The sequence below is a fragment of the Bos indicus x Bos taurus genome, chromosome 28 (genome assembly GCF_003369695.1).
Source record: "Bos indicus x Bos taurus breed Angus x Brahman F1 hybrid chromosome 28, Bos_hybrid_MaternalHap_v2.0, whole genome shotgun sequence".
NCBI lineage: Eukaryota > Metazoa > Chordata > Mammalia > Artiodactyla > Bovidae > Bos > Bos indicus x Bos taurus.
In genome coordinates, this window is record NC_040103.1 from 45,038,811 (window position 1) to 45,051,634 (window position 12,824).

A 12,824-nucleotide genomic window follows, 5' to 3' on the forward strand; every position below is an offset into this window, starting at 1 on the left:
ATTTAGCCAGCAACAACTGCCAGGTCAGGCTCATTATCAGGTGGTATGAATACTGTGGGGAGCAAGCCGGCTTGTCCCCTGACTTCACGGAACCTACAGTCAGGGGTGGGGGGGAATGACTTGCAATGACGTGGGCATTTTCGTAAAGCGTGGTAAGTGTAGGTCAGGATTCATCCAGGGGTCAGGGAAGCTTAGAGCACCATCAAGGATTCCCCAAAAGCAGTGCTGGTGAAGCCGAGACTTGAGAGAGGTAGATTATTTCTCTACCTCTCTCAGGGAGGGGATGATCTACTGACCCCTGAGGACTGCCATTGTGAGCCCATGTGGTGTCCTGCTGTGAGTTAGAAATGGGAGCTTATTCTGCCCAGGGCTAAGGAATCCAGGGATCTCTCTCCCAGACTCCCACCTCCTCCTCTGAAATGCACCATATGCAAAACAAAATTCCCAATTCCCACTTTCCCCCTACCTGCCATCCTCGTTTAAGCAAATAACAACCCCTGGTCTTCCCATGGCTCGGGCCAAAACCTTTTAGTTATCTTTGGTTTATTGTATTATTTCACAGCCCTCAGCTAAACATTAACAAATCCAATTAGTTACCTTCAAAATACATCCAAAGCCCAGACACCCCTCATGCTCCCATTTTGATCCAAGCCACAGCCATCTCCTGTCTGAACCCCCTACACCAGGCCACTAGCTGGCTCATTGTCTGTCCTGTGGCTTCCTCTCACAGCAGCAAAAGTGGCTGACCATCATGCCCTGCCATGTCACCCCTACCCAGATCCTCCAGTGGCCAACAGAGGTTTACACCTGCGACCCCTGTCCCCTCTGAACTCGCCGTCTGTACTGCAGCCGCACTGGCCTCTTTGACTTGGAATAGGCCAGGGCTGCCCCTGTAGGGGACTTCTGCGCTCGGTGCTCTCTGCCTAGAAATCACATGGTTTACCCTCCTTTCCTTCCATCTCTGATTGCCATCACCTTGTCAGAAATGGCTTTGCAGACCCCCGACCCTGCATAGCAGCCCACCACCTGCATGTGCCCTGGCCACCTTATCCCGCGTGTTCCCATCCGCTGTGCCACCTTCCCTGTTCACTTGCTTGCTGACCGCCCCCGAAGGAGAGGAGTAATACCGCCACACAGGAGGAGAGGGGCCTGGCCTCTTTCACTCACTGTTTGTTCATTGTGGCTGGCCCATAGAAGGTACCCAAGAAACACCTTTAGACTGCCTGATAAATCAGCAAGATGCTAACACTTTGGACCCTGTCTTTGTTCATCTCTAAAACAAAGACAGCAATGCTCACAAGACTGCATTCATTTGAGCGCCTGAGGCCACACTGGTAAGTCATGATTTGGACCCAAATTTGTCTCACTCTAATGTCTGTATACGCTCACACACACTGTCTCTTCTCTGGAGTCCTCCTTCCCCCGGAATCTCCACCACAGGACCCACTACAGTGGCTCATTCCCTGTGAGTCCAGACTGAGGGGTCACCCCTCTCCTCAGAGGTCCCTCCTCCTCCCCACTGTAGGGGCCCGCACACGCTCCCTGTGGCACAGTCAGTGCGGGCCCCCGGGGATGAGATCTCTGCTGCTGGTGCTTCATCACAGACCGGGGGTGGCTGGCCACACCTTAGGACACAGCCAGGCCCTTAGAAGAGTGTGATTCCCGAAATCCTGAGCAGAAAAGGACAATCATCAGGGATCCGCTCCGGAGAAATGAGGCTGTGTCCTGCAGATGGACACCAGGGAGTAACAGGCTGGAGGAGGTCTGAGCTCCATGACCACTGGGATTCCCTGACCCACCTATAGGGGTCCCAGTGCCTCTCCTGGCAGCAGCTGGATGCTGCTGGCTTGGCCTCAAGGCAGATGCCGGCAGCCAGATCTAGGCGGGATGGCCGACCCTCTGTGGAGGAGGTGAGGCCAGTGGCCGAGGGCTTGGGAAGGTTGGCATCCAGTGTTCAGCCCCCCTGAGCCCAGCCAAGCCCTGCACTGCAGCTGTGGAAGTCCCCGGAAGGAGGGACCGGTCTTGGTCAGTCTAATAGGCCCCAGATGCAGCCATGGGGTTCTCACCTTGTCCTGGCCTCTTCTTAGGTATTTTCCTGAAGGTGGGAACATCAGCCTGGGTCATGGGGGCTTGTAGGGCCGTGAGGAAACAACCATTCTGGGCATTCCTGAGCTTTTGGGGGAGGTGACCGTCCTTCTGGCTGCTGTGGGAACCCCCAGAGCCATGCCGGGGCCTTGGCACCTGGGAACAAGGCCTGCGAGAGACCAGCTCTTTCCAGTTCTCCCACTGAGAGATCGCTTGCCCAGGAGGCCGAGGGGGACCTGGAGGTTAATGCATTCACCACATGTTTGTTCATGTGGGCAGGACAGAGCTCCCAGTGGGAACAAAGCAGCACCTCGCTCAGGCGCTGTCCATCCTGCTGTTTCCAGGGCAGCCTGCGCTAGCAAGGCCCTGGCACAATTGGTTCTAGACACAGTCTTCTTATCCTCTCAACCATCCTGCGGGAGACCAGCCCTCTCACGCTTGATGCACAAGGCACTAGGGCCCAGCACGGGCCTCTGTGTCGCAGAGTGGGGCTCGGGGAGGCCTGATCCAATTCTGGGTTGTTTGGCTTCAGACAAGTCATCCTTGCCATCTGCAGAGAGGAGCCCCGGGCAGGACGCGGTGGGCGGAGGCTACTGGGCTTCAGATCCAGTTCTGCCCTCTGTGATTCCGGGGTATTTTCAGATCTCAAATGAGAAACAATTTGGAAGAAATGGTGGGCAAACTCTGGCTGTAATGTCAGTACAGCCTGTCAGAAATAGCAATTTTAAAAATGAAATGGCATCAAATGGGAAAAAAAAAAGATAAATTGGAAAACACAAGCAGGCGAACACCACACTTACTAAAGGGAAGAACCATTTGCACGTATGTGTGTTTGTGTGTGTTTCACAATGTCAAATGCAATTTTTCTTGTAGATGGTGGTCACAAGTATACTTACTGGTCCTGTGTACATAAAACCCAGTGGTTAATGGGTCTCACCCTTCCTGAGTACAAGGAAAGAAGTTAGAGGATAGCGGTAGAGTTTCTTGATTTAATAAGAGTTAAAAACAAAAAAACAAAAAAAACCCTTATGTTTCTAAAATCAGGATACATTGACAGTAATGGTATACATCAAATGGCTACTCTTTTTTTTTCCTTTCTTAAAGAAGGCAGTGGCACCCCACTCCAGTACTCTTGCTTGGAAAATCCCATGGATGGAGGAGCCTGGTAGACTGCAGTCCATGGGGTCGCTAAGAGTCGGACACAACTGAGCGACTTCACTTTCACTTTTCACTTTCATGCATTGGAGAAGGAAATGGCAACCCACTCCAGTGTTCTTGCCTGGAGAATCCCAGGGACGGGGGAGCCTCGTGGGCTGCCGTCTATGGGGTCACACAGAGTCGGACACGACTGAAGTGACTTGGCAGCAGCAGCAAAGAGCTGTAGGCTTTTATAAGCAAATCAGTCCTAACCCGCAAGGTACTTTTGTGGCCCATGTTCTCAGGGGGCGGGAGGACAGGAGCCAGATCCTGTCATTAAACCTTTCCGGGGAGTCCGGTTCCAAAAGAGTGAGGCTCATGTAGCCCCCAACTCGCCTCCGAAAGCCTGGTCCGCGCTCGGGAAGACACAAGGAGGGAACCTGGAGGCTGGGTCCCAGAAAGGAGAGGGTCTGAATTCAAAGATTCCCAAAGAGGGAAGTCAAAGGGGACATCCCCTGGGCAATCACGGACATGAGTGATGCTATGAAGATGCCCTTTCAGAGTTCTTTTCATATGCCCAAGCAGCGCCAGCGCCGGCCTGTCGTCCCAACAGAATCGCCAGCAGGGTCCTTTCTCTCTCACAATGTCCCAGCTTGAATGATACATTATCAAAGAGTGAATGAGCTTGTGAACTCTGCTAAGCTCACTCCTGCTTCTCCCAGCCCTTTTCTCCTCTGTCTCCTCCTCGCCCTTCAGAAAAGCTGAACAAGACTCAGGTCCCTGTCCCATGTCCTCCCCTGGCCTTCATCTCTGTTCACCCAAACCAGAGCTGCTTTCTGGGGCAGTGGCTCCCTGGCCCAGTGTTGGGCTCCCCTTTCTCCCCAGAGGCCAGGTTCAAGACAGGGCAGGGGGCCTAGGAAGGGGAGAGATCAGAATCCACAGAAGTTTGAAAAATCACTGGACCCGTAGTGAATGCCCGCCTGCCACAGACCGCACTGGGGACCCAGGGAAGCCTGTGTACCTCCCCGAGCCCTGATCTCCTTGTCTGTGGTTCCTTGTCTGGAGCTCACAGAGTAGGGTAAAGGGACTGCCCTGGATTGCCCCGGAGGTGGGCAGGGCTGGTGCCTTAGTGCAGGGAAGGGTACAGACCTACCATTCACAGCATCCTTCCTCGTGCCCAACACACAATACACGCTAACAGGTGGTCACTGCAAGGGACGTGATGTTCCTCTTTTGCAAATGAGGAAAGTCAAGTTCAGCACTTTCCTAAGCCATGCGTGTAGCAGAACCTTGAGTCTCTACATGTTTTACTGCACATGCGCGTCACCAGTTAGTCCTTCACCCTGCGTGTCTCAGAAGTAACCATCAGCCGTGGAGGGAAGGAAGGGAGGTGTTGCGATGGGGAGGGGCTATGGTGACAGGAGGGAGTCACTCTGAGCCTAAAAGGCACTGGACACTCCTCCACCATCCACTGGGCTGGGTGCTGTGACCCTCACGGGGGCTGCACACGTGAGGCATGCAGAAGTGTCTGCTGCACGGCAGCCTGTGACTGACTTGCCCCCACCCAGCCACGTGTGGCCATGGGCTCAGGAGCGTGTGAAAAACATGCATTCTTGCGTTAAATGAAGAGATAGACCTTGCCCTGAGCAGTCGGCACGGAGGGAGCCAGGGCTACTGTTGTTTAGTCGCTCAGTTGTGTCCGACTCTTGGTGACCCCATGGACTATAACCCGCCAGGCTCCTCTGTCCATGTGATTCTCCAGGCAAGAATACTGGAGTGCATTGCCATTTCCTCCTCCAAGAGCCAGGACAGAGACTGATAAAGAATAACAAGAATATCAATATAAGGACAGAATGGATGCCAGCTAATGTTATCCATGTGCTGATTAGGTGCCACACTCAGGGCTGGATGCTCTGGATCAGGGACCTCATTTGACCTGACATACCCAGGAGGAAGGGACTCTCAGGATCAGTAGCAGAGAAGGACCAGATCCGTCCCATCTCTGCATGGTAGGGGTGTGCAGGCTCGAGTTGTGGTTTTGCAGCTCGATATGTTGGGTTCCACAGAGTGCAGCGCTGAGTGGGGGTTCACTTGCCTAGCTTTACCCCTCAAACCCGCCATCATGAGGCTCTTTCATTTTTCAGAGATGTCTCCTCTGTCCTCCATTTGTAACAAACCTGTGTTTTAGTGAAGTGCCAGGCGCTCTTGGTGGTATTTGTCTCCCAGCTGTCTGTGCTGAGGTTGTTCCTTTGCAGAAGACCAGGCTGGGATAACGGGCTGAAGCCCCCCAACTTCAGCTTTTTCCTTGGGCCTGCCTCCAGTGTGCTCCTGCTGGGCTCTTTAAAGTACCCAGGGCAGGGTGTTCTCATGCAGCCCTGGTTCAGGAATTGCTCCAGATTCATATGTTCAGGCTCTGTCCTTGGCCTTAGGGTCCACAGGCCCACAGTCCACCCACCGTGGGCTCAGCCCCTTGCTTCCTTTCTCCCTTCCTCATCTCCATGCTGCTCTCTGTCTGCAGTCTCAGACCCATACTCAGGGACCCCAGCTCCTAGCTCAGTTCTCCTCCAAGATTTCCTATGCACAGGGACTTTGGCCCCTGTTCCCCTGGGTTCATCACCAAGAGTCACCAGCAACTGCCAGTTTCATGGAAATTTCCAACTCCTCAATCTCCATCTTGGGGCCAACACTCACTCATTGCACAAAATTTTAACTATTTGTTGAACAGAATATTTAAACAAAAGCACCTGAGGTTATGTAATTGCCACTGGCTGCAGCTCCCTGACTTGCACCTCTGGAAGGGTTGGGACAGTCATGGTCTGGGCTGGACCTAGAAGGTGCCTGTGACATCTCAGCACACGTGGGGCACATCTGATTATAAGGCTGCTGATGAGGGTGTGGTTTGAAAATCATTTTTGCTCCTTTATCTGGGAACTGAAAATTTTTTCATCTGGATTTCACCATTTCTTAATTTTGCTGAGAGGTCACAAACCACAGATCTCCACAGTTTGAAATACGTGTTCTTGGGGGTTCAAATTTCCAGTTTTCATCCTTTATCCCCATTGTTCCAGCCTCAGCAATTTTATTTTACCAGCTGTCCTGCCAGGGGTCCCTGGCACCACCTCATGCCAGTGTAACAAAGACAGATCCCTTTCAGTGCAGCCAGATGACCTCCTGAGCAAAAGATTTTTTAAAAAATTTAAATAAGTTTCCCAAGTAAAATAAGACAGATAGAGCCCTCTGTCTGGTTCCCTCAACCTAAACCCCCCACCATACAACCTGGTCTCCACTCAGGGGTTGCTTAGCAGGATGTCCAAGGCAACTTGAAAATGACTTGAATCTCTTTTTCTCCCAACACACGCTGTGGTCTTTTCTATAAGAATCAGATCAAAGTGGAACAAAGTGTAAAGTTTCCAGCAGCGACATGCGCCTGTCCCATTGTTTTTCTCTCACATGCTCACACAATTTAGCACCAAACTGAAACAAAACAAGACAGAAAAAGGCATCTTTGGCAGGTTTGGGCTTGGAATTGTGGCAGGAACTAAAATACTTATGAGAAATCACATCTCAGGGACCCAGTCAAACCCAACCCGGATGAGTCAGGACCAGACTAGGAGCAGCTCTGGCCTAATCTGTGACTCTTTGGGTATGTCCCTAATGCTTAGGACAAGGGAAGGCAGGTTCTCAGAACTTTGTATTTCCCATCCAGAAAGAGAAACAAAGAGCCTCGCTGATTCCCTGGACGTGGGCTGAGGAGGTCATCCATAGTAAGAAAAGATATGCAGCGATTTAATATGAGCCTGAAGAGAAAAACCAAACAAAAATTGAAGTGGATAGAAGAAAAACATGATTTATAAAGTAATATTATTAAACATTTAGTTTTAAACAATGTGAGGATAACCTTTGCAACGGTCTTGAACATTTTTGGGTTTTGGATTCAACTGTCTTTCCTCACAGAAGAATGAGGAGTAGCTCAAAGGTAGGAACGTGTTACCTGCTGGAGCAGAAAGATCAGCTTCACCTTGCTCTGGGGTTCCCTATGTGCTCAGTAAAATTGCCAACCTCCCATGGATCATAGAAAAAGTAAGAGAATTCTAGAAAAACATCTACTTCTGCTTCATTGACTATGCTAAAGCCTTTGACTGTGTGGATCACAATGAACTGCGGAGAATTCTTAAAGAGATGGGAATACCAGACCACCTGACCTGCCTCCTGAGAAATCTGTATGCAGGTCAAGAAACAACAGTTAGAACTGGACGTGGAACAACAGACTGGTTCCAAATAGGAAAAGGAGTACGTCAAGGCTGTGTATTGTCACCCTGCTTATTTAACTTATATGCAGAGTACATCATGAGAAACACTGGGCTGGAAGAAGCACAAGCTGGAATCAAGATTGCCGGGAAAAATATCAATAACCTCGGATAGGCAGATGACATCACCCTCAAAGCAGAACGTGAAGAGAAACTAAAGAGCCTCTTGATAAAGGTGAGAGAAAAAGCTGACTTAAAACTCCACATTCATGCTGGGAAAACTAGTCAACTACCTGTAAAAGAATGAAACTAGAACACTTTCTAACACTATAAAAATAAACTCAAAATGGATTAAAGATCTAAATGTAAGACCATAAACTATAGAACTCCTAGAGGAAAACATAGGCAGAACACTCTCTGACATAAATCATAGCAAGATCCTCTAATGACCCACCTTCCAGAGTAATGGGAAAAAAGCAAAAATAAACAAATGAGACCTAATTAAACTTAAAAGCTTTTGCAAAGTAAACTATAAGCAAGGTGAAAAGACAGCCTTCAGAATGGGAGAAAATAATAACAAACAAAACAACTGACAAAGAATTGATCTTCAAAATATACAAGCAGCTCATGTAGCTCAATACCAGAAACGTAAAAGGCCCAATCAGAAAATGGGCCAAAGGACTGAACAGACGTTTTTCCAAAGAAGACACACAGGTGGCTAACACACACACGAAAAGATGCTCAGCACCACACATTATCAGAGACATGCAAATCAAAACCACAATGAGGTACTATCTCACGCAGGTCAGAATGGCTGGGATCCAAAAGTCTACAAGCAATAAATGCTGGAGAGGGTGTGGAGAAAAGGGAACCTTCTTACACTGTTGGTGGGAATGCAAACTAGTACAGCCACTACGGAGAACAGTGTGGAGATTCCTTAAAAAACTGGAAATAGAACTGCCATACAACCCAGCAATCCCACTGCTGGGCATACACACTAAGGAAACTAGAATTGAAAGAGACACGTGTACCCCAGTGTTCATCACAGCACTATTTATAATAGCCAGGACATGGAAGCAACCTAGATGCCCATCAGCAGATGAATGGATAAGAAAGCTGTGGTACATATACACAATGGAGGATTACTCAGCCATTAAAAACAATACATTTGAATCAGTTCTAATGAGGTGGATGAAACTGGAGCCTATTATACAGAGTGAAGAAAGCCAGAAAGAAAAACACCAATACAGTATACTAACGCATATATATGGAATTTAGAAAGATGGTCACGATGACCCTGTATGCGAGACAACAAAAGAGACACAGATGTAAAAAACGGACTTTTGGACTCTGTGGAGAAGGCAAGGGTGGGATGATTTGAGAGAATAGTATTGAAACTTGTATATTACCACACGTGAAATAGATGGCCAGTTCAAGTTCAAACCATGAAACAGGGCACTCAAAGCTGGTGCATTGGGACAACCTAGAGGGATGAGATGGGAAGGGAGGAGGGAGAGGGGTTCAGGATGGAGGGACACATGTACACCCATGACGGATTCATGTCAGTGTATGGCAAAAACCAGTACAGTATTGTAAAGTAATCAGCCCCCAATTAAAATAAATTAATTCATTTAAAAAAACTCCACACTAAGATCATGGCATTTGGTCCCATAACTTCATGGCAAATAGATGAGGAAACAATGGAAACAGTGAGAGACTTTATTTTCTTGGGCTCCAAAATCACTGCAGACAGGGCTTGCAGCCATGACACTAAAAGACGCTTGCTCCTTGGAAGAAAAGCTATGACCAACCTAGATAGCATATTAAAAAGCAGAGACAATACTTTGCCAACAAAGGTCCGTCTAGCCAAAGCTATGGTTTTTCCAGTAGTCATGTATGGATGTGAGAGTTGGACTATGAAGAAAGCTGAGTGCAGAAGAATTGATGCTTTTGAACTGTGGTGTTGGAGAAGACTCTTGAGAGTCCCTTGTACTGCACGGAGATCCAACTAGTCAGTCCTAAAGGAAATCAGTCCTGAATGTCATTGGAAGGACTGATGCTGAAGCTGAAGCTCCAATACTCAGCCATCTGATGCAAAGAAGTGACTCATTGGAAAAGCCCCAATGCTGGGAAAGACAGAAGGCAGGAGAAGGGGATGACAGAGAATGAGATGGTTGGATGGCATCATCAATTCGATGGACGTGAGTTTGAGCAAGCTCTAGGAGTTGGTGATGTATAGGGAGGTCTGGCATACTGCAGTTCGTGGGTCAAAAATAGTCGGGCACGACTGAGCGTCCGAACTGAACTGCAGTGACCCGTCCACCTGAGGCCTCCCTGAGCTCCATTTCTGCTCCACCCAGCTTCCTGCACCATCTTCACCCCAGGCTCACCTGTCTGTGTGTCTGTCTGGGGTCTGTCCCACCTCTGCTTGCCAGCTCCACCAGACTCTCTCCTCACACCACCCCCAGCTGACCCTGCTAGGACGCCCTCTGAGGGCAGCTGCTCGTCTTCATTCTTGTCTCTCTGGAAGTTTCCTCCCATCATGCAGCCAAGTCCAAGTTTGTTTATCTGCTCCTTGGCCAAAGCCTGATCTACTATCCCAGGAAGGAAGGCAGCAAAACTCTCTGTCACCTGTTAACTATTTACAAAGCAGTACTTTTTCTTTGCTGTTGCTCACATGGTCTGAGGGCTTTGCTTTGGTCAATTTGACATAATTTGAATAATGTGCCAAGTTAATATTTCTCTAAACACTTTCATGTGGTTACATTTGCAATGCATGTTACCATATTAACATAAGCCACAGTATTCATTAAAAAAAAAAAATCATTTGGCAGGTTTCATATGGAACACAGTAAGTCCCCCAGGCTATCGGCTGAAGCATTAGGAAAAATGGAACATACTATTTTTAACATACTTGTGCAAAATCCCCAGACAGAGGCTTTGCTCACAATAATCTATCTTGTTGAGGCACTTATTTTATTTTTTTGTCTCAGTAAATGTTTGGAAAGAAGATTATCACCCTAACTCATTTTCAGTGATTAGATGAAAAAAAAAAAAAATAGAGACAGAGAGAAGGGAAATCCAAGAGGAAGATTTAGTAAAAGTAATACAGAAATGCAAAGAGGTAGGCAGTCTAGAGACAGCAGAGGCCTCGCGGGGGAAGGCCCAGGCGAGGGGCTCCGTCAGGGCTCCCAGACTGACCAACAAAATCACAGACTGGGGCTGGGGTCCTTGTGGCAGTATGTTTTGCTCTGTGGGGACCCTCACAGTGGGGAAATCGCTGCCCTAGACCAGAGGTGCTCAAGTTTGAAAGGTGAGCAGAGGGCCTCTTGGGACACGTTTCTTGGCTGCAGCGCAGGGCTTCTGACTCAGCAGGCCTGGGTGGCACCTAAACAGGTGCATCTCTAACATCAGAGGCTGTGATGCTGCAGGCCCAGGACACAGGATGACAGTGGACCTGGACTCGGACTTGGGATACTCAGCCTTGGAGAAAAGACAAAGCTGCAGGGACTGTCTGAAAGCTAAATCAGATTCTCTAATAGTTTTCCGCGGCCCCTGGGACCCCCAGGCTCATTACACCTGCTCCGAGGCTGCACAGGAAGCTTTCAGCACACGTGGAGTTGGGAGGGGAGTCAGGATGCGGAGGCAGGGCTGGTCCAGGAGCGTCACTGAAGCAGGTGCCCTGCCCATTTGCTGCCTTAAGCCCTGGACATCCTCCTCCTCCACACGTCAGCCTGTCAGCAGGGACCCAGCCTCCCTGTGGCTGCTTCTCTTCAGTTCAGTTCAGTCACTCAATCGTGTCGGACTCTTGGTGACCCCGTGAACCACAGCACGCCAGGCCTCCCTGTCCATCACCAACTCCTGGAGTTCACTCAGACTCACGTCCATCGAGTCAGTGATGCCATCCAGCCATCTCATCCTCTGTCATCCCCTTCTCCTCCTGCCCCCAATCCCTCCCAGCATCAGGGTCTTTTCCAATGAGTCAACTCTTCACATAAGGTGGCCAAAGTATTGGAGTTTCAGCTTTAGCATCAGGTCTTCCAATGAACACCCAGGATTGATCTCCTTTAGAATGGACTGGTTGGATCTCCTTGTAGTCCAAGGGACTCTCAAGAGTCTTCTCCAACACCACAGTTCAAAAGCATCAATTCTTAGGCGCTCAGCTTTCTTTACAGTCCAACTCTCACATCGATACATTACCACTGGAAAAGCCATAGCCTTGACTAGATGGACCTTTGTTGGCAGAGTAATGTCTCTGCTTTTGAATATGCTATCTAGGTTGGTCATAACTTTCCATCCAAGGAATAAGCGTCTTTTAATTTCATGGTTGCAATCACCATCTGCAGTGATTTTGGAGCCCCCCAAAATAAAGTCTGACACTGTTTCCACTGTTTCCCCTGTTTCCCCATCTATTTGCCATGAAGTGATGGGACCAGATGCCATGATCTTAGTTTTCTGAATGTTGAGCTTTAAGCCAACTTTTTCACTCTCCTCTTTCATTTTCATCAAGAGGCTTTTTAGTTCCTCCTCACTTTCTGCCATAAGGGTGGTGTCTCTTACTTCTCTTCTCATTAATTTGTGTGTCTCTCACTCTGTTAGTAGGATTCTTGGTGTGTATACGGCAGACCGCTCCTCACTCGCCCAGTGCCCCGCAGAGCTTAAGGGCTAAGCGAGATGCGGGAGGAATAATCCAGGTTTAGTGAATGTCTTGAGGACTCAGTTTCTAAAATGGTCTTCAGAGACTCCACTGCCAACAGAGTTTACTTTATAGGATGGGGTTCTGGGGGACTGTTTGGAATATCTCCTGTCACCTTGCAGACCCAGCCCCACTCTCTCGGGCCTGACCTCTGCCCTGGGAACCGACCCGGCCAGGACTACTGTCGGCGTCACCAGCAGCGGGAGCTGAGGACGACGGGAGGTTTATTCCCTGGAGCCTTGAGCCAAGTCATTCCACACCCCCTGCCTCTGCCCCGCTCCTGCTTCTGCTGATGAAGTTTGGAACTCTGACCCTCTGTCCAGGGTTCCTCCCTGACTTTGTATCTGGTGACTGCTCCCCCCGTCCCCCTCTCCGGGGAGGTGACTCCGCGTCCTGTCCGCACCTTTGTAACTAGCTCCTTTAATAAACTCTTCTGGGCTGACGCTAACTGGAGTGTGCCGTCTCTTCTCTGCCTAGGACCCTAACTGCTACACTCACTTTCATATTTTCAGGTTATATTTTCCCATGATGTTTGCATTTCTTATAACAAGCCCATGCTACTTCTACAGTAAAAGTGAACAGCAAAGAGAAGAATCAGGAAAGCAGCACTCAGCGTGCTGCAGGGGCAGGGAACTGCTCCCTGACCTGGCTCAATCTGG

At 49.2% G+C, this 12,824-nt stretch overlaps 1 protein-coding gene across 1 annotated transcript in view; it reads left to right on the forward strand.

The window, feature by feature from the left end:
• CXCL12 (C-X-C motif chemokine ligand 12) overlaps window positions 1-12,613 on the forward strand; it is a 29,021-nt gene extending 16,408 nt beyond the window's left edge. The window contains exon 4 of the mRNA XM_027531087.1: window positions 12,288-12,613. Within this exon, the coding sequence (XP_027386888.1) occupies window positions 12,288-12,375 (88 nt within the window). The 3' untranslated portion in view covers window positions 12,376-12,613. The remainder of the gene's footprint in view (window positions 1-12,287) is intronic.
• The last annotated feature ends 211 nt before the right edge of the window (window positions 12,614-12,824 follow it).